At 40.1% G+C, this 20,822-nt stretch overlaps 1 protein-coding gene across 2 annotated transcripts in view; it reads left to right on the top strand.

Annotated features, from left to right (window-relative positions):
• Positions 1-20,822, top strand: part of FRMD7 (FERM domain containing 7) — a 45,980-nt gene that overhangs the window by 20,300 nt on the left and 4,858 nt on the right. Inside the window, exons 2-8 of one of the 2 annotated variants that reach the window (XM_045538592.1) lie at positions 4,288-4,392; positions 5,204-5,246; positions 7,703-7,736; positions 10,396-10,493; positions 17,905-18,019; positions 18,210-18,357; positions 19,383-19,478. In XM_045538592.1, the coding sequence (XP_045394548.1) occupies positions 4,288-4,392; positions 5,204-5,246; positions 7,703-7,736; positions 10,396-10,493; positions 17,905-18,019; positions 18,210-18,357; positions 19,383-19,478 (639 nt within the window). Of the gene's footprint in view, positions 1-4,287; positions 4,393-5,203; positions 5,247-7,657; positions 7,737-10,395; positions 10,494-17,904; positions 18,020-18,209; positions 18,358-19,382; positions 19,479-20,822 lie in introns of both variants that reach the window. The other variant, XM_045538591.1, reaches the window with a different exon arrangement.

Raw genomic sequence — 20,822 nt, 5'->3', positions numbered from 1 at the left:
AAAAGTGACTGCTGATCAGTTAATTGATAAAATTTGCTAAAGCAGACTCCTAATAAATCATATACATATAACACACAAACCCCTTAAACTTTTTATTTTAACATAAAACATATACGTTTATATTCATGTGCCAAACTTTTGATGTAGGGCCAAGGCCGTTTTTTTGAGTATGGACTTCTGGTTGTGTTTTTTTTTTTGTCTTTCTTTTGTAAACCAAGCCCATAATGTGTCACCTATGATTTCCAATATTGGTTTATTTAACATGGAACAAGAATGTAGTGCTTGCAAAGCAACTTGAGTACAGAATCCTTCTAGATTTTGATGTCTTTTCTCCCCCAATCTTTTACTGCTATCATATCCAAAACTAATTTGAGCGCACATTTTGGGGGGATTTCCCCTTATTGAATCCTTACAAAGTAACCAACTTAATTTTCATGGAAACAGCTCTTGCCTTTAGTGCTCATATTAATTTTTATATATAATTTAATTAAATCATATAATTATTATAACAAGTAAAACTGTCAAAAAATATGTTCAAGAAAATTATTAGTAAGCATGGGACTCAATCAGTCACTGTCGAAGTGTATAACTGTATTAGAGTAGCCTACTAGCCATGAGGTTTCATCATGACATGGACATCTGCCAATGTTTTAAAGTGGGAATGGAAAGCATTATCTGTGCATTGTTCAATGGAAGTTGTTTAAGAAAGTTTCCACTGTCCTTGCTCATTAAAAAAAAATTAGACATGTATAGAGTAAAAAGCTAAAGTCCCCTTTATTCTCTCTGCTTTCCAGGGATAAAGCTGTTAACCGTTTGATGTGTATCCTTCCAGACTCATTTCTATGCATTTATCTATACATGAGCATTGCTGAAGTCATATGATGTGCCAGGCACAGTACTAAGACTTTGATGTGAATTCTTATTTAATCCTCACAACAGCCCTATAAGATAATACCACTGTCATCTCCATTTTACAGATGAATAAACCGAGGCTCAGAAAGGTTCAGTAGTTTGCCCACGGCCACATAGTGACTAATTTGTTCTTCCTCCTGAAAAGACTATCAAATTAATGTACATGAATCAAGTTAAATGTTTGGGTCCATTTACCTATTTATTCAGTAAATATTATTAACACATGATTTCCATCTTGAGGTACCTGGAAAAGCTAGATAAATTTGTGAGCTAAATGATTTGCCCTATTCATCCTGTTAGTAAGTGAGTAGAACAAGATTATAATCCAAGTTTATTTTAACAAATTGCTGTATAACAGCTCCAGCTGCATAGAAACTTTAGTGGATTGGTTTTTAGAGTTAGCCATTTTGAATATTATTGTTCCCATGAGAAGATGAGTTTGGAGCCCCCAGGAATCAGCGTCCAATGGTTACAACACAGTAAATTGGAGATTATAAATATGAGTTCTCAGAGGTTTGTTTAAAATAATATACATAATATATATGTGTATACATAACAGATATACACACATACATATATTTTAAAAAGCAGACACTGCCCTACTGTAATCCAATGGAGATGAGGACAGGACAGGAATCAGGACTGGACTTTCAATTCGTGGAGTGGGAGGACTGACTGGTGGTAATGAATTTAGATTCCCTAAGGAGCTTGATGAGAATGTTGAAAAGTGCCAGCTTAAACAAGAGCAAGCAAGCAATCGCACAGAGAATCAGAAGTCCAGAAAAGAGAAAACAGGAAAGTTGTATACAAGGAGATATGAGAAAGATAATCATAACATCAAAATTGAGGAATTGGATCATAATGGTAGAAAAAAATTAAAGGTTGCATGTTGAGACAGAACCAAGACCTTACCTATTATGCAACACATTCCACAAGGCTGGCCAATTTCAACGTACACTGTGGAGGACTGGAGGGAAATGCCTCTCCTGGAGATGGGGGTGGAGAGCTCCCTCGAGCCAAGTGAGCGCCTGATCTCCAAACACATAAATGCCAAAGGCTTTTTAGAGCCAGTTGGCAACACACAGGAATGGACAAATCAGGGAATTATTCGTATAAACACGGTATGGGATCTTACAGAAGGGAGCAAAAAGAAAGCCTTAATTTGAAACTTAAAAAAAGGCTATATATTCTTTGTGACTGCAGAAACATTTAAATATACAAACACATGGAATGTGACAGCATTGATAGGGAGGATTAAGTGCCCTACTGGAAAATAAGAATAAAAAACGAAGAGGAAAAGGAAAATCTTGAGCTTCTTAAATTGTTTGCAAAGAAACTGGAGTCCATGACGGAATTTGGTCCTCGTGACTGAAATGTTTCTTTGGTGTCGGAAAAAGTATTTCTGTCATCTCTCTTTAGAAATTCTTTTTTTTTTTTCATAATAAAAATCCTGTGGCAGCTCCTTGTCTGGAGGACTTTAAAAATAGGAGCGATTTCATCTGTCTGGAATGGTCTGTGTCAGCACTTGCCCTAGGCAAGGTTGCCACATAGGCAAAAACATCCCCCCTCCTCCCTAACATGCACCCCCCGCCCCCCATTTCCTTGGCATTCCCCAGCCCCTGGGAGCTGACCCCCTTTTCCTGGACCCCACCTCCAAGGTGATCTCCCACATCAAATCAAATCCCCTCTCCCTCGGTACCGCAGCTCTCTCTCCAGGTGCTAGGGATGCAATAGGTTTCACCCTTTGAGGCCTGTTTGCGTTTAAAAATAGGACCCGGCTTAACCCAAATGAATCTTGAGTCGGTGGAGCTCTGGGCAGTGTAACCAAGTGGAGAGAAGTCCAGGGGGAGAGGGGCGTATTTTTGGTCGGTGGGGGAAGGGGATGAGGTAGGCCGCCCTCCTGGAAGCTATTAAATCCCAGATGTGGGCTCTGTTCCGTGTGGTACTGCCTTGAGGGCGAGGGGGTGGTGGTGGATGGACTCTCTGACCTCTCAAGGTTGCTGTTAATTCTATGGGTCGGTGATTTCCAACTACATTTCCCCGCGCCGGGCTTCCTTTGCAGCGCACTATAGGCACCGCGTGACTCGGCTTTAACTAGGGGTTTTCAGCAGCGTGTCTTCGTGCCTATCAGCCAGGGCTCAATTTTCCCATCACAGTCCTCCCTGCAGCAGCAACCCTCGGGTTCAGCAGTGGTGGAGGCTGAAGATCAGCGCCAGCCATGCTCAGCTCAAAGACGTTTTCACAGAGAGCTCTTCAAAGCTCCTGTTCTCCGAGAAGCACGAGAAAGGGACTGCTTGGGGCTCACAGTGTGTGTGTGCTCCATGCAGAAAAACAATGTGTGTGGCTTTATGTGAACAGAATATGCTGCATGCAGATTTATTTGGCGGGCAAAGCTGCAAAATGAAATCTGCTCAAGGGGTTCCTATAATCCTATGGTCAATTTCATGTTGGGTCAACACATATTCAAGAGCTCCCACTGTGGCCCAGGCTCTGAGTTAGACCTGCCGAGTAACAAGAAAAATAAAGCAAAGTCCCTGCTATGGAGGAATTCAGTCTAATGGGGAAGATAGACATCCAGGGTAAGAAGTGCCATGTTTGAGGTAAGCGAGGGTGTTTGGGGGCACGGGGCCCTGCCCTTGGCTCAGCCTGCAGCTGATAAAGATCGGAGCAAGCGCCCCTGGGGAGATGACATCTGAGCTGAGTAGGAATAAGCCAAACCATAGAAAGGTGGGAAAAGCGGTTGGTGGAGAAGGAATGACAGGAGCAGAGGCATGAAGGCATGAAATGACTGGACCTGATGGGGAACTATGAGCAGTCGGCAGCTCCTAGGAAAGTGTCGGGGTGGGAGGGGCATGAGATGAGGCTGGAGGAGGGGCAGGAAGGGCCCCTTGATGGGGAGAGGGCTCAGCTTTCCATGCTAAGGAGTACAGGCTTTATCCTGAGGAGACCCACTGAAGGATTTTAAGCAAGGGAGTAGTAGGGTCAGATTTACATCTTGATTAAACTGTCATTTTTTTAAAAAAAAAATCATTCAAATTGCCTGTGGGAAGAATTGATTGAAGTATTCCGTTGAAAGGGTAAATTTGCAGATCTAGACACAGTTAAGTGCAAGGCTTTCTTTTTACAAGAGGGTTTGTCATTAGTCTCAGCGTTGTTTTTTTTTTAAAGAATGTCCCTAAAACAATCTACAGACAGACATGTGGATCTATCTATAAAGCTCAACATCATTTAGGAGGATGCAGGTCCTCTAAACGGTGCTTAAAAGGAACAGGGCTTGAAGAGAGTCTTGTTGCCTCTACGCTTTATTCCACGCTGCAGTAGCAATGTCAGGTTAGGAACGCAAACTGTGCTATGTGATCTCTTTGTTTTGTTTAGCAAAAGTCATCTGGAAGGGCACTGTTTAACCTGAGTTGCAGCCATCTAAATCTTGCTGAAAAGGAATATTTTGGATTAGAATTCTGCAGCCATTCTGGAAATAATGTAAGTTGGTTTCATTATACGGTTCTTTGTGCCTAAAAATTGCTTCTAAATGCAATTTGTAGCTAGGTATGTAGGGTTCAAACCCCCAATTGAAAAATAAAAAATCATTACACCCTTGCAAAGTCATTGAATTTAATAACCATTTTTCTTCCTCTCTCGTTTATTAAAATTCACCTCAGTTTGCCAAACATAAACACTGCCACCCCTTTCTCCTGTTTTGTCACTTTGTGAACAGCTATCCATGCTTTATCTATTTTCAATTTCCAGAGGCTATACCTTAACCCCCAGAATTAAGACTCCTGACCTTAGCGATGAATATTCAGGGGAATTTCCTTTCTCCTCTCTCAGGTCCTAACATTCATGATATTCTCCCACTGTGTCCTGCCTTGGCATATATGTAATCTGGCATCTTCCCAGAAAGGTTCATTATGTCTATTAAGCTGGCACTTGGGGACTGTAGGATTCAAATGCGGAGCCAAATGCCTTCATTAGTCTTTGTAGCCACTAATGAGCCATGTATGTGACACCTCTGTCATCCAACTAAGGCAAGGGAGCAGTGATTCAAATGTCAACAAGAAAGAGTTTATAGATCAACAATGTTCACTGTCATAGGGAAAATATAAGGGGGCAGATTGAGTGTGGTGAAGATACACCATCTCTTTGACATTGCTGTTTGTTTCTAACTATCTTTAGAAGTCTAAACAGTCCTGGTATTGTTTATTTCATGTTGACCTTTGTCTGTTACCAAAAAGAAAAAAAAAGCTCCACTCAGTGCCATGTTCTACCAATTTTTTCATTAATGTTATTACAGGTTTGGTTGGAACTTCTGAAGCCCATAACAAAGCAAGTAAAAAGTAAGTATGGAAAATCATTTAAGGAATATAGTTCCCAGTTAGAACTTGAAAAACATCTCTGCAACACTACACAGTTCCTGACATTAATATAAGGGGAGAGAAGGGCTTTGATATATGATATCAATCCTTCATACATCCAGTAAATTTAGCAATTTAGAAAATTGTTTTAATTTTGTCTGAGCTGAAGGAAATCATGCTGCTGGCTCTTTGAGTAAATCTGAAGAACCCTGGTAATTATAGCACTCTGTGGATTGGCTCGAGGAATATATCTCATGCTCTGGCGCAGCAAATCTTCGAGCATCCTTGATGTCAATCTGCAATGCCATTCACCTTCTGCCTGAAAATCCTTGAGTTTTATCCCATTACAAGCATTATCCATTCGCTTCAGTTCACATTCGAGTGCCTAATATGCATGACATATTTTCTGCCTATATTTCACAATCTAATATGGTGGTTCTCAGATTTCAGTGTGCATTAGGATCACCTGGGTTTCTTGTTAAAATGCACATTCCTGGGCCCCATTCCCGGGTTGGGGGCCAACAACCTGCACGTTTAACAAATTCTGCAGGTGTTTCTGAGGCAGGAAGATTTCCATCCACACTTTGGGAAACACTGTTTTAGTGTCTCTTTTACTGGTTCCTCTTCTACCACCTGCTCTTTACATGTTGGTGCTTCCCACAGTCCTGCATGTTCCCACTGTGTAACTGTCAGCTGTCATATTATCTAACAGCTTCTGAACCAATTCCCCCCGATCCATCATCTGCACCACTCCCAGAGGAATCTGTTGAAAATACAAACCTGAGCATATCACTTTCCTGCCGTAAAATACTTCCATGGCTCCCTATTTCATTTACAGTAGTAAAGTTCAAACTCTTTAGCATGATACAGAAAGCACTGCACTCTGATTACCTTTCTAGCCTTGCCCCGCCACTAACCACTTTGTATTCCCACCTCAGTTTTTTGTGTTGTTGCTGTGTCTTTCTCTTTCTTTCTTTCTTTCTTTCTTTCTTTCTTTCTTTCTTTCTTTCTTTCTTTCTTTCTTTCTTTCTTTCTTTCTTTCTTTCTTTCTTTCTTTCTTTCTTTCTTTCTTTTTCTTCCTTCCTTCCTTCCTTCCTTTTCTTTTCTTTTTTTTTTTTTTTGACAGAGTCTCACGTTGTGCCCTGGGCTAAAGTCCAGTGGCCTCATCACAGCTCACTGCAACCTTGAACTCCTGGACTCAGGCGATCCTCCTGCCTCAGCCTCCCAAGTAGCTGAGACTACAGGTGCATGTCACCACACCCAGCTAATTTTTCTGTTTTTTGTGGCGATGCGGTGTCACCTTTGCTCAGGCTGGCCTCGAACTCCTGACCTCAAGCAATCCTCCCTCCTTGGCCTCTCAGAGTGCTAGGATTACAAGCGTAAGCCACGGTGCTCCACCTCCCACCTCAGTTGACTTTGACAAAACTGATCTCAGCTGTAGGCTTCACAGATAAAATACAGAATGCCCACTTAAATTGGAATTTCAGATAAATAAAGAATAATTTTCCTGTACAAGTACCTCCCATACAATTGTTGTTTATTTGAAATTCAAATTGAATTGGGAGTCCTGCAGTTTTTGTTCCCTAAATCTGGCAGCGCTACTCAGATATCAGCTCCTCTGAGAAGACTTCCTTGACGTCCTACAAACTGTTTTCTCCCTCTTGTGCTTCCTCGGTACTCAGTGCTTATAACACTTTATGGTGTTGCAATTGTCTGTCTAGACGTCTGTTTCTTCTACCAGACTGTGAGCTCTTAGCTGTCATTTTACTTCCAGTACCTGCCTGGTATAATATAATGCTTGGCACATAATAGGCACCCAACAAATATTCACTGAATGAATGGTACTAATGCTGCATGCATGTGTTTACTTTTGATGTAAAGAGTTTCTTATTTTCAAATGCAGTTAGTTGTGAAGATGAGTAGATATGTTTTCTTAATGTATGTTTTAAGATAGCTAGATAGAGGCATCAGTCCACATACTGCTTTTAGTTCTTTTTATGAGCTCCTTAGGCTAGATGATATTCACCTGCCCCAGCTGAAGCTGGGCCCTTCTCTCAGCCAGCATTGCAGAATCCAAAGTAGTATATTTTCTGAATGGGACACTTCTTAGGAGAGGATATAGTAGGCCCCAAAGGGGCACATTTTTACAAAAATAAACTCAAAGGGAGAAAAAGTGTGAAGAGGGGTGGGAGAACTTTCCCAATTTCTATCCTCATAGAGACATAATTTAAAAATGGAAATACTTTATAAATGTCAAAAATAGAAATTTAAAACAGGTTTGTAGGAGGGAGTGATGGGAGGGGAGGAAAAAGGAGAGGGGTGTGTATGTGTACAGACCTGTAACTGTTGTGATGAACATTTATATAAAACTTATGGAGATATTGTGTTTTAAGATCCTAAGGAGGTTGTTTTCAAATTTATGGTGAAATTTTTCCCAGTGGACCCTGGACATCTGCGGGAAGAACTTACAAGGTATGGAGTTTACCTATGTGTCTACTTTATGATGTTATGATGTTAATCGTTATTCTCTATTTATCAGGGCAAGGGCTTCTGGTCCTCTTTGCAAGGCTTAGGTTTAAGTCACTCTGTGGGAGATGGTTAGGAGTTGGAGAGAGGGTGGTCTTGGCTGGTGTTCCAGGTGTTAATCTTCCAAAGGGTGGGGACTGCGAAAAGAAGGAGGGGTGATGTTCTAGAAGTGGTAGCAGGCCTGGGTGACCACTTGGGGGTTATGTCATTAACTGTTACAACAATGAGCGGGCTCTTTTTCATGACATCTGTGTTTCAATCAGAGAGCAGCTTAACAGCACAGGTATAATGCCAGCCAGTTTCCATGGACATTGAAAATGGGGAGTTATGTGGATGCATCCCATAACTAGAAGGCAAAATATTCCGTAATGATGCCATAAACTTATGGAAAAATGCCCTTCAGAATTACAATGTAAACCTACTTCTGCAAAGATACATCGTCCACATAACACTACTGCACACCTTACTCCACTTTTTAGACTTAGACTCTTACACATAGAAAAGATTTAAGCGATAATCTAGTCCAGTCCTATTGGTTTCCAGATGAGGAAATAGGTCCTGGGAGCTAAAGTGACTTGGCCAAGATCACAGGATGTTGACAGTTATTCTCCCTGATGTCTTCCTCCCAATATGGTTCAGGGACGTTCATCTTTACCACTTTGATACAGGACTTTTCTGAGGGGCCTTTGCAGAAGTCATCTGTCACAAGCAAGCCTCTTTCTCCCTCTTTCTCTCTCTCTCTCTCTTCTAATTCTCTCCACACTTGTGAGTTGTAAGCCACTTTCCCAGATAATTTGATATCTTGATATCAGTTTGCCCTTGCTAACCCATATCAGTCGAGTTTCAAATTGTGACCAATTTTTATGGAGATAAACTTTTTCCAAAAAAAAAAAATGAGAAAATCAATATGATGATAAATGATTCATCAGCTGTTCAGAGCAAGGATTTGGTATTTGTAGCAGGCAGCTGCCATCTTAACAGCAAGGGCCTTGTCAAATGACAAGAAGTTTCCTTTCTTTCTTGCTAGAAGCAAAATGAAATTCACTTTCCCTTTAGCTACTGAAACTGATTATTCTAATTGATTATTCTATTTGAAAACAGGCAATGGCAAAGGTTAGGCTTCCTTTATTTTTTCCCATTGGTCTATTTAAGAATATTTAACTATAGTTTAGTTTACAAGGATGCCTTGTTTAGGCTAATACATGGGTTTCTGAGAGTGGTGTGCAAATATAATTTTTCTAATTGGATCATCTCTAATGCATTAGGGAGCTCACAATTTGAAAGATAATAATGATGAATGCTTTTGTAAACTGAATAATCACCTACTAATTTACCTGTTTTTTTCAGTCTGAATTTTCATCTATCACTTGCAATTAATTTTGATTTACCACATTGCTTTCAAGGCTTAATTGGCTTTAAAAAAGTCCACATAGAACTTTATTTGGAAAATTGTATTTTGTATAGGGAAATGCTTGCAGTAATCAGAGTTTTAATTTATAAAATAAAATACTAGTGGCTCACACCTGTAATCCCAGTACTTTTGGGAGGCTGAGGTGGGAGGATCGCTTGAGGCGAGGAGTTGGAGACCAGCCTGGGCAACATAGTGAAAAGTTGTCACTCCAGCCTGGGCAACAGAGTGAGACCTTGTCTCTAAAAATAATAATAATAATAATAACATATAATATATATTAGAGCCAATTTTGGACCATGGAAGAAGGCAGTCAGTGGTGGAGTCTTTGCTATACACATTTTTTTTCAAAAGTTGATTCTCTTATGATAAGGACTTAAGAGTATGGGACAAACGCTATCTGTTTGGCAGAGCCTTGGATACCAACCTCTATTTTATGGGTCCCTGATGAGCCTTCAGTGGGAAAAGGGTAGTCTGGTTTAGTTATTTTCAGTAAACATTAATTACATATCTACTCCGTGTAAAGTGCTGTGCTAAGCGCTGGTGATACGGAGCAGTGGTTCAGGCAAAGGGAATAACATGGGTAGAAGCATAGCTTCAAGTCTTTGATTTCTGAAATGCAATCCTTTGGATAGAAGGCAGCCTGAATTCAGCGGCAGGCTTGAGTTCTAGCCACAGTTTCACTATCTTCGGGTGATATGACCTTGTCAAAATCACCTAGCCCCTTTATTTCCATAATTGTAAAGTAAGATGATCATTCCTGGCTCCACCAACCTCCTAAATTGTTATGAAAGTGAGTATTTGATAGCATTTTGTAAACAGTGCACTACTGGCCTTGTGAGTGCACTTATTCTTGCTGGATCTCCTTTTTTCTGTAGCTGGGGATATGGCTTTGCTACGTGGCAGAAACCACCAGAGGATGATTGGCCAACTCCCTCAAGTTGGTGGGAGGATTTGGCCAGGGTGATTCCTAATGGCCTAGAGGCCTGCCAAAGTGCTGGATCAACTGAGTTGTGGTCTGAGGCTGGTTTGTGGCTGAAGCAAAGTTTATGCATTACTCACCACCCCCAAAAGGCATCTGACTGACTGGGGGCACTGTTCCTGTCTTGAATCATCTTAAATCGGGGAGAAGGGAAATGCTTCTTTCTTATTCCTGTTTCTTTCTCAAGAGATTTTTTTCCCCCAACTTCTTTGCAGGTATCTTTTTACTCTTCAAATAAAGAAGGATTTGGCTCTAGGAAGGCTTCCATGCAGTGACAACTGTACAGCGCTGATGGTATCTCACATCTTACAATGTAAGTAGCAAATGTCTGCTTCGGGGCTATCAGCCAGGCAGAGAACCAAGCAAAGGAGCTCAGCTCTCTCAACGTGCCCGACACTGTGTTAGGACTTACAGAGGAGAGAAAGCCTGGATATGATATAGAGAAACAGCATGGTCCAGTCGGAAGAGGCTGGTTCATTACAGTCATTGAGATTTGGATTCAAATCCTGTCTCTACTACCTCTAACTGTTGCAGGATGAAATCCCCTCACTTTTCTGAGCCTGAGTTTCCTTGTCTTAAATAGTGACAAGAATACCTTCTCACAGGGTGGTTCTGTAGACTAAAAGTAAATGCTAATTTTCTTCTACCTCAGTGCCACCTTCCCCTCCCACTGCCCGGGGACTTGCTGTCCAGAAGCTGGTTTGTCCTAATCTGGGCATGGACTTTGCCAGAAAGTCCCCCACTCCCTCTGGTTGCCCCAGGATACATCTCTGGTACGAGCTGTCTGTAGCACATTGTCACATTCATGGCTCTAGAGAACAAAGCACAGAGTACAGCAGGTGGAGAGAAGCTAAAGTGAAAAAGGCCCGAGGCATCTATTAGAGTTCCCCACATGCTAGCAGCCAAGCAGTTGGATTAGGCTAAATAATGAAGGTAGGTAGAAGGAGGCCTGGAGAATAGCGGCGGCGGGGGGGGGGGGGGTGTCTGCCAGGGAGGGGGTGACACTGGGCAGGTCAGGCTGCTCCAGCAGCCCTCAGGGCAGGGTTTAGGCAGCTGGAGATAGTATATCTTCTTCTGGGGCCAGTTAGACTTTTCCTTTCTTCTAGAGAGGCCTCCCAAGAATAAGCTGTTCTTTACTAGTCCCGCAGGATCATAACCTCATTTTTTTAAATTTGTTTCATAAGTTCATTTTTGATCTCTGTGTCTTTCCTTCGTGACAGTCCAGAAATGGTAGATTTCTGATTTTACCAGGATTTCCAGAATTAAGTGCTTAGATAGGGATGATGTCTGAATCAGTGTTTACCAAGTGACTCCTGACTGGGATAGGTGATGAGAGCCCCAGGATCTCAGCAAGGCAGTAGGCAGTAAGAGCAGTAGTAATCGGGGAAGGCTGATGGAGGAGGTGGCTTTTGTGCTGGGCCTTAAAGGGACACATGAGAATTGGATAGGTAGTGATAGGTAGAGGAGACAGCATGAAAAAAAAAAAAAAACAGCGATGGGACAAGAAGCAGCATATATAGAAGCTGAAGAATGACCCAGTATAGCTCAATCATAGAGTCTGCTTAGAAGAGATGGTGGAAAATGAACCACCATTTTGACAAGTTTTGAAAGCCAAGGACACTAACCTTATATTCAGTATTGTATTTGGCACTGGGGTGGGGGCACGGGTAGTGCAGATAGAGGAAATAATGCTGGAAGACATCCTTCTCCACTAGCTGCCTGTGGCAGCAGTCAGGGGATTGGGGCTCCTGGGTGACCTCTCATGGGGGAGCCCAATTTCAGTCTTAACGGTTCAGCCTTATGGATTTGGGCATTCCCTAGTGGCCATTTCAGGCATAGCACAGAGCACTTTAGCTTTTCCAGAGGATGTTTTGTTTGTCAATAGAAGTTCTTTCCATGGAAAAAAACTACAGTTCAGTAAATTAGCTCTTCACGATCAACCCCAGTCAGACTCTTTCACTGGACTCTAAGGTACTGTGCAGAACACAATCATATTTCTCATTAATTTATTCAATTTTTTATTCATCTTACATTTGTTGGATGCTTGTTATATTCTAGGTATTCAAGAACCTCCACATTCTGACCTCATCTGCTCCAGTCTCTCTTACACACCTCTCTGCTTTAGCCAGACACTTTCTCCCAAACAAAATTTGTACATTTCAGATAAAGCCTCCCTCTTATGAACTCTCTTTGTAACTCTTCTTGGTAATTCATTCAACAAAAATGTATTGAGTACCTACCACATGCCAGATACTATTATAGGTACTGAGAACAACAGCAGTGAACTAAACAGACAAAAATCCTTGCCCTCATGGAGCTCATATTTTCAGAGTGCAGGAGAATCAGACAATGACCAAAATAAGTAAATAAATTATATAATACATGGTAGAAGGTGATAAGAGCAATGGAGAAAAGTGAAGCATGGGAGGAAGATGGGGAATTCTGGGAGTGGGTACTGAATGTTTAAATAAGGTGGTCAGGGTAAGCTTGCGGAAGGTGATGTTTGAACAGACTAGATGGAGGTGGGACAGTAAGCCATGCAAAATCCAGTGGAAGAGAGTTCCAGGCAGAGAGAACATCCAGTGCAAAGGCCCTGAGGTGAGAACGTGCCTGGGTGTTTGAGAAACATCCAAAAGGCTTTTGTAGCTGGCTGGAGCTGAGTGAGAGAGAGAAAGAGTAATCATGGAAGTTCTTAAAAGCAGCTGGGAAGCCATTGAAGCAGTTTAAGAAAAGGAGTGAAATGATCTGAATTAGGTTTTTTATTTTATTATTTTATTTTATTTTTTTAAAGGAGTGAGGGATTGTGAGGAGGGGTGTTCAGTTGCCTTGTTTTGTTTTTGTTGAGACAGAGTTTCACTCCATTGCCGTGGGTACAGTGCAGTAGCATCATTGTAGCTCACTGCAACCTCAAACTCCTGGGCTCAAGTGATCCTCCTGCCTCAGCCGCCCAAGTAGCTGGGACTGCAGGTGTGCACTGCAATGCTGGGCTGGGTTTTTTTTTTTTCCCCCTTTCTTTTTGATAGAGATGAGGTCTCACTGTTGTTCAGGCTACTCTTGAACTAGCTGCGCTCAAGCAATCCACCCCTCCACTCCTCAGCCTCCCAGAGTGCTAGGATTACAGGCGTGAGCTACAGCGCCTGGCCTGAATTATGTTTAGATAGGATTGTGTTGGCCACTGCGGTGAAAATAGGCCTGAGGAAGGAATGATGGAAGTGGGGAGACCAGATAAGAGGATATTGCAGGAGAGAGAGACAATGGCAGTTTGGACCAACATGGTAACAGTGAAGGTGCTCATAACATTTGTCACCTTCTGTTACTGATGATATTTATTTATTTGTATGTCACAGTTGTCTTCCTAGATTGTCGTGGTCTTGTATGGAGAAAAAAAATAAGTACAGTTATATGTGCTCTTATTTTCCTTAGAGTCAACATGGGGTCTTGTGCTTAATAAACTGGAAGATTGGGGTGTGTGTGTGTACATGTGTGTGTGTGATTTATTTTAAACAACAGCTCTATTGAGGTGTAATTTACATATCATAAAATTCACCCATTTTAAACATTTTAAATGCACAACTCAATGATTTTTAGTAAATTTACAGCATTGTGCAATCATTACCACCATCCAGTTTTAAAGCATTTCCATCAAGCCAAAAGGGATCTCTCATGCCCATTTGTAGTCATTGCCTATTCACATGCTCAGCCCCAGGCAACCACTAATTTACTTTCTGTTTCTATGGATTTGCCTTTCCTGGACATTTCATGTCAGTGGAATGGTAAAATGTGTGGTCTTTCACATGTGGCTTTTTTCACTCAAAATAATGTTTTTGAAATTCACGCATATTCTAGCATGTATCACAGCAATTTGTTTGAGTAGTATTCCATTTTATGGATTTACCACATTTTGTTCACCTATTCACCTGGTCATGGACATTTGAACTGTTCCTAGTTTAGCTATTAAGAATAATGCTATAAACATTGGCATACAAGTCTTTGTGTGAATACGTGTTTTCATTTTTCTGGGGTAGATTCCTAGGAGTGTAATTGCTGGGTCTTATGGTAAATATATGTTGAACATTTTAAGAAACTGCCAAACTGTTTTCCAAGTTGTTTCTAAAATTTTCCAAATTCCAAACCAGGAATGTATGAGTTTTTCAATTTCTCCACAGCTTCACTAACACTTCATATGGTCTATCTTTTTTATTGTGGCCATTCTAGTGGGTATGAACAGGTATCTCATTGCAATTATAATTAGCATTTTCCTAATGACTGATGATATTAAGCACCTTTTCAGGTGTTTATTCCTGTGTTTTCTTTGGTAAAATGCCTATTGAAATCTTTTGCTCATTTTAAAATGAATTGTTATAATTTAATTCTAAGAGATTTTTATAAATTCTGATTAAAAGGCCTTTATGAGATAAGTCATTTACAAATTTCTCTTCCAATCTGTGACTTGTCTTTTCATTTTGTAATGATGTCTCTTCATTTTTTAATGATGTTTTTTGAAGTACATCAGTTTTTAATTTTGATGGAATTCCACTTTCTGAATATTTTTTAGTGGATCATGCTTTTGATATTGTATATAAGAACTCTTTGCCTAAATTAAGGTAACAAAGTTTTCTCCTAAGTTTTCTTCATAAACATGTATAGATTTTCCTCTTAGATTTAGATCTATGATCTATTTTGTGTTAATTTTTTATATGCTTATGTGATGTATGGTGTGAGGAAGGGGTTCAACCTCATACTTTTGCATGTGGATGTCCACTTATCCCAGCACTATCTGTTGAAAAGTCTATTATTTCACCCCATTGAATTGTCTTGGCACCATTGTCAAAAACCAATTGACCATAAGTGTAAGAAGTTATTTCCGGACTCTTAATTATGTTCCATTTGATTTGTATGTCTATTTTTATGCCGTTACCACACTGTCTTTATTACTGTAGATAAGTTTTAAAATAGGGAAGGTTACATTCTCCAACTTTGTTTATCTTTTTCAAAATTGTTTTGGTTATTCTGTGTCCTGTGCATTTCCATGTAAATTTTAAAATCATTTATCAATGTCTACATAAAAGCCTGCTGAGATTTTGATGGGGATTGCATTGCATTTATAGATCAATTTTGGAAAAATTGCCATCTTAACAATATTGAGTCTTCTCACCTGTGAACTGAAATGTCTCTCTATTTATATAGCTCTTTTAAAAATTTCTCTTGGTAATGTTTTATAGTTTTCAATATACAAGTTTTACACTTCTTTTGTTAAATTTATTCCTCGGTATTTTATTCTTTTTTGATGCTATTATAAACCAAATTGTTTTCTTAATATCATTTTCAGAATGTTCATTGCTCATGTATACAAATACGGTTACTTTTTATGTATTGCTCTTCTGTCTTGCTACCTTGCTGAACTCACTTATTAGTTCTAGTAGTTTTTTGTGGGTTCCTTAGGATTTTCTACATACAGGATCATGTTAACTGCAAGTAAAGACAGTTTTATCTTCTTCTTTTTAGTATAAATTCTTTATATTTCTTCTTCTTGCCTGATTGCACTGACTAGAACAACCAGTATGATGTTGGATAGGAATGGAAAGAGCAGATACTTTTATCTTGTTCCTGGTCTTAAGGGAAAGCATTCAGTCTTTCACCATTTGGTATGGTTATGATGTTAGCTGTATGTTTTTCATAGATAACCTTTGTCAGGTTGAAGAAGTTCCCTTCAATTCCTTGTTTGTTGAGTGTTTTTTTTTTTTTAACCATAAGTGGGTGTTGGATTTTGCCCAGTGTTTTTACTGCATCTATTTAGATGATAATGTATGGTGGTTTTTTGCCCTTTTTTCTATTAACATAGTATATTACCTTAATTTCTTTTCCTATGTTGAACTGACCTTACAATCCTAGAATAAATCCCACTTGGTCATAGCGAATAATCCTTTTTATATGTTGCTGGATTCAGTTTACTAGTATTTTGTTGAGGATTTTTGTCACTGTATTCATAAAGGATATTGACTTATACTTTTCTTATGATGTCTTCATCTGGTTTTGGTATCACGGTAATATTGGCCTCATAGAATGAGTTTGTAAATATTTCCACCTCTATTTTCTGGAAGAGTTTGTGGAGAATTGATATTAAATATTTATTTCTTTTTTGAATATTTGATAGAATTAATCAGTGAAACCATCTGAGCCTGACTGAGTTTTAGTGGGATTTGTACATTTATCAATACTGGTAAAAATAAATAAAGAAAGAAAATAGTCATTGCTTTGGTGTTTTAAAAAACTGTTATATGGGAATTTTCATTATATTGTGATTTTGAAATACACATATAAACCTCACCTGTCTAAAAATGAGCATACCATCTAAAACACAAATGGCAAACTAAGATAGAAGGGAAAAAAACAGCCTTGCAGTACTCAAAGAAGGTGCCCCATTGTCCATGTATTTTACTCAATAGGAGAGCACCACAGAATTCCATGGAGAGTCTATTTACTCTTATAGAACATAAAATGCTAACAGGTTTGGATATCTGGGTTCCCATTTTATGTTAGATTAGAAGTCTCAATTTATTATGACATGTTCTAAACTTTGACTTCAGGGTACTTCAGTAATCAGGAACTGATTCTTATAAATCTGACAGAGAGGAAGGATACATAAAAATTATAAAGAAGAAAAAAGAATCCAAAAATCAAAACAGTCTAAGGCCATTTATGTTAAAGGCAGATAATCCTAACTATCTCAATTGCCTTTATAGGCATAGTGCTGTAATAGATGTATATAACAATAAACTGGAGACATCTAGAAAAGAGTAAAATTATGATCATGGATAAAATGCCAGCTATTTGGAAAACCCAAAATGATTCATCTACTAGGGATTCTAGATAGCTGGGGATTTACTAGATTCCCAGTGTACAGAGTGATGAATTGGCTGTGACTGGCTTGCATTGTAGTTGGCATTTATATTCCCCTTTCTTGATAATATATCATCAGGATGGAGTGAGATTAGGGAGCTGTATTAGTCTGCTAGGGTTGCCATAACAAAATATCAGAGACTGGGTGTCTTAAATGACAAAAATGTATGTTCTCACAGTTCTGGAGGTTAAAGTCCAAGATCAAGCTGTCGGCAGGCTTGGTTTCTGCTGAGGTCTCTCTCCTTGGCTAGCAGATGGCCTCCTTATTGTGTGCTCACCCGATCTTTTTACTGCTTGCTCACATTCCTGGTGTGTCCAGATTTTCTCTTCTTGTAAGGATACCAGTCATATTTGATTAGGGCCTGCCCTGATGGTCTCATTTCATCTTTATAGGCCCTATCTCTAAATATAGTCACATTCTGTGGTACTGGGGGGTAGGACTTGAACATATGAACTTGGTCAGGGGGACAAAATTCAACCTATAACAGTAGCTGATTGGTAGTAGGAGAGATCATAAATGGAATGTGGGAGAAGAAAAATCTAATAAAATATTTAACTATAATCTTGGAGCCTTTGAGGCCTACACTTGGTCTGTGACTTCCTATACTGAGACCTCATAGCAACCCGCTTCTTCTGGTTCAAAAAAAGAGCCACTTGCACCCCCCACAGAAACATAAATATACATAAAGCATGGGGTGAGAGCCATGGGGCTGCACTGACTGCAAAGAAAGGGCTGTTTAAAGGAGGCCAGAGAGTATGCTTGGTGCTTTATTGCTTAACTCCTAAATGGTAATATGAAAAATGTTACTTTTTCTGTCATGCAGCTGAACTGGGAGATTTTCATGAAGAAACAGATAGGAAGCATCTGGCACAAACCCGGTACTTACCAAACCAAGACTGTTTAGAGAGCCAGATCATGCGCTTTCATCAGAAGCACATGTAAGTACTTTAACTGGCACCTGCTTCCCCAAGTAGAGCACACTGAAGCTGGGGACAGCCTCTTAAAAACAAGCCCTTAAGCCTGAGAAGCTTTAGGCTCAAGAAAACGCTGAGCTCCTCATGGAACTCTCCGGGTGGAAGTGTCATTCTTGCTGCATTTATTAGGCTCATAAATTCTTTCCCTTTTCAGTGGCAGGAGCCCAGCTGAATCTGATATTCTGCTACTGGACATAGCAAGGAAGCTGGATATGTATGGCATCAGGCCTCACCCTGCCAGTGATGGTGAAGGGATGCAGATTCACCTGGCTGTTGCTCACATGGGAGTACTGGTGTTACGGGTAACAGCTCTTTCCTCTCAAGCCCTTCAGCTTGAGGGTGTTATCTTGGCTCAAACTCGGGTGTTTGTTCCCAAGGTGATTCCACCCCTCAGTCTTCCCACCAGCTGGAAAAGGAAGTAATTTATTGTATTTACTTGTAGTTGATAGCTAATCTATTATATTTACCTTTAGTTGCAGGACAAGTATGCATGACAAACTAATAAACATGGGCACCTGTAGGGAATAGATAGAGGGGGACAGAAGTAGGAGTGACAGTGGTAGGAGTAAGACTTCTTAACATATGTATCTTTTTGTATACCTTTGATTTTTGGACAATGTGAATAGATTCCCTATTGCACAAACAACAACCAAAGAAAATCTAAGCTATTTGGGCAGACCAGGAAAGGCAAGTGAGTTTACAGGAGTTAGGAATGGGTGTAGCCTGCAGTAATTAAATAGAATATGCTAGAGGAGGTTCTATCTGAGCTGACAAGAAGGCTTGACTATATGGAAGGCTTTTTGGATAAGGAGAATGAGGAGACTACAGGAGAAAGGTGCAAAATTGGATGTAAGAGTGTTTTGGGGGGTGGCAGTGGGAATGTAGGTTGTATATTCAATACAAATGGGGCAGTGAGATACAGCCAAGACTTGATGCAGGCAGTGAGGGGCTACTAAAGGTGTTTGAACAAATGGAGTGGCAAAAGAAAGAGGACTTTTTTTTTTTGAGCACATGAATCTGGAAACATGAGAAAGGGGAAAGATTAGAGACACTATTACAGTAATCCTTTCCTATTGTGATCTTCCTGTCCTGGCTAGGAATCTTCCCCAGGCATACCCCTTCTTGCTTGCATTCCAGAGCAGCCTTGTATCCCACCTTGAATGCCCTCTTTTGCCATAGGTTCTACCTAGTGTGACAGGATCAATCTGCATGAGAGATAGCTCAAGGGTGGTCCCATTCGTGAAGTGCATTTTCTATCAGGTTTGCACTGTCTTATAAACCAACTGGTGCTGACACATTCTGAAATCTACCACGTGTTTCATTATAGGGAAATACAAAGATCAATACTTTCAACTGGGCTAAAATCCGCAAGTTGAGTTTTAAGAGAAAGCATTTTCTTATCAAACTCCATGCCAACATCTTGGTAAGTAGCTTTCTAATATATATATATATATATATATATATATATTTTTTTTACTTTCTGTTCACTTAGAATTTGGGGGTTGTTTCTATAAATGGTTTAAATACAAGTGGTGAAAGCTAGCTTGCCCTGAGGGGCAATGTGCCTTCTCTTGTGCCTCTACAAAAATCAACCAGAGCTTTAGTCCCATTTTTACTAAAGGTAAAATACTGAGAAATATGATTGGCAGTTCAGAATGAATAAAGTAATAGGAAAATGGGGTAGCTGGGCTAAAAGGCAAGTCTCCATGGAAACTAGGGATTTGATGAGTCAAATGGGAGTGACTAGATCCAGGACTAAGGACATATTCATTTGATGTTATCTGCTACATTCTACAAAGTATCTTCACCACTTTCCTTAAGCCAAAATTACTGAACAGCTACCATATGCCAAAGCCAAGCAGGATGTGGGAGGGGGGTATACATGTAAGCAAAAGAAGCAATTATTGGGCAAAGCTGCTTTGTACAGGTGAGACAATGGTGCTAGAAAGAATGTTCTTTTATGACCATACAAAAATGAAAAATGTGTATTAACTAATTGTTGACCTACTGAAGATCTAGCAGTTTGGGCTTCATTCTCTGGATCTTGGCCTTAAATAAAAGTGTTCACTTGAGCAGTTCAGGAGACTGGATCCAGTGTGAAGCTCATGGAGAGTCCCAGGGGCTGCATACAGGAACCTGGAAAGGAACAAGAAAAGGGGGGTCAGTGTAGTGGGTTGATGGAGCTGCTGAAAACAAGGCTGCAAGCACGCAGTGTAGCCTTAGGCCTATGGGGGTATATAGTGAGTCAGGGAATGGGGAAAACTTGAACTTTGGGTGTGGAAGGCCAAGCTCCCCTAGGACATTTAGAATAAGCTAAGTGAGCAATATAGAACATCATACAACAAGACAGCATATAGAGGAAGTGTTTCTAGCTGGTATATTAAAAAGACTCATGTGCATGTAATCATCCTATAAACCCTTCCATCTGTAAGGAAATCTCCTCCTCCCTCCCCTTTCCTGTTGGTCATTTATAACTTCTTGTCACCTTGAAAAGATGCCCTTTGATGTTCATTTTAACCTAATTTACAACTTCATAAAAATGTTCCTGGCAGAGATGAGGGAGTGAAAAAGCATTTAAGGTGAGGGGAGTGTGCAAAGCAAGATTTGCTTCTTAGAGAAGGCTCTGTTTGTGAGCAGTGGCCCTGTCTGTTCCGCGGAAGGTTGCCAATCATTAGGTTTCAGTAGGTGTGAAGCCTACAGGGAGCCAAGTGGAAAATCAGAAGCTGCATGGGCTGCTGGACCGATATAGTTTGGGAGGTCTGGGATT

This window comes from Lemur catta, chromosome X (genome assembly GCF_020740605.2).
Source record: "Lemur catta isolate mLemCat1 chromosome X, mLemCat1.pri, whole genome shotgun sequence".
NCBI lineage: Eukaryota > Metazoa > Chordata > Mammalia > Primates > Lemuridae > Lemur > Lemur catta.
The sequence above is the reverse complement of the archived record's forward strand: the minus strand, read 5'-3'. Positions and strand labels throughout refer to the sequence as shown.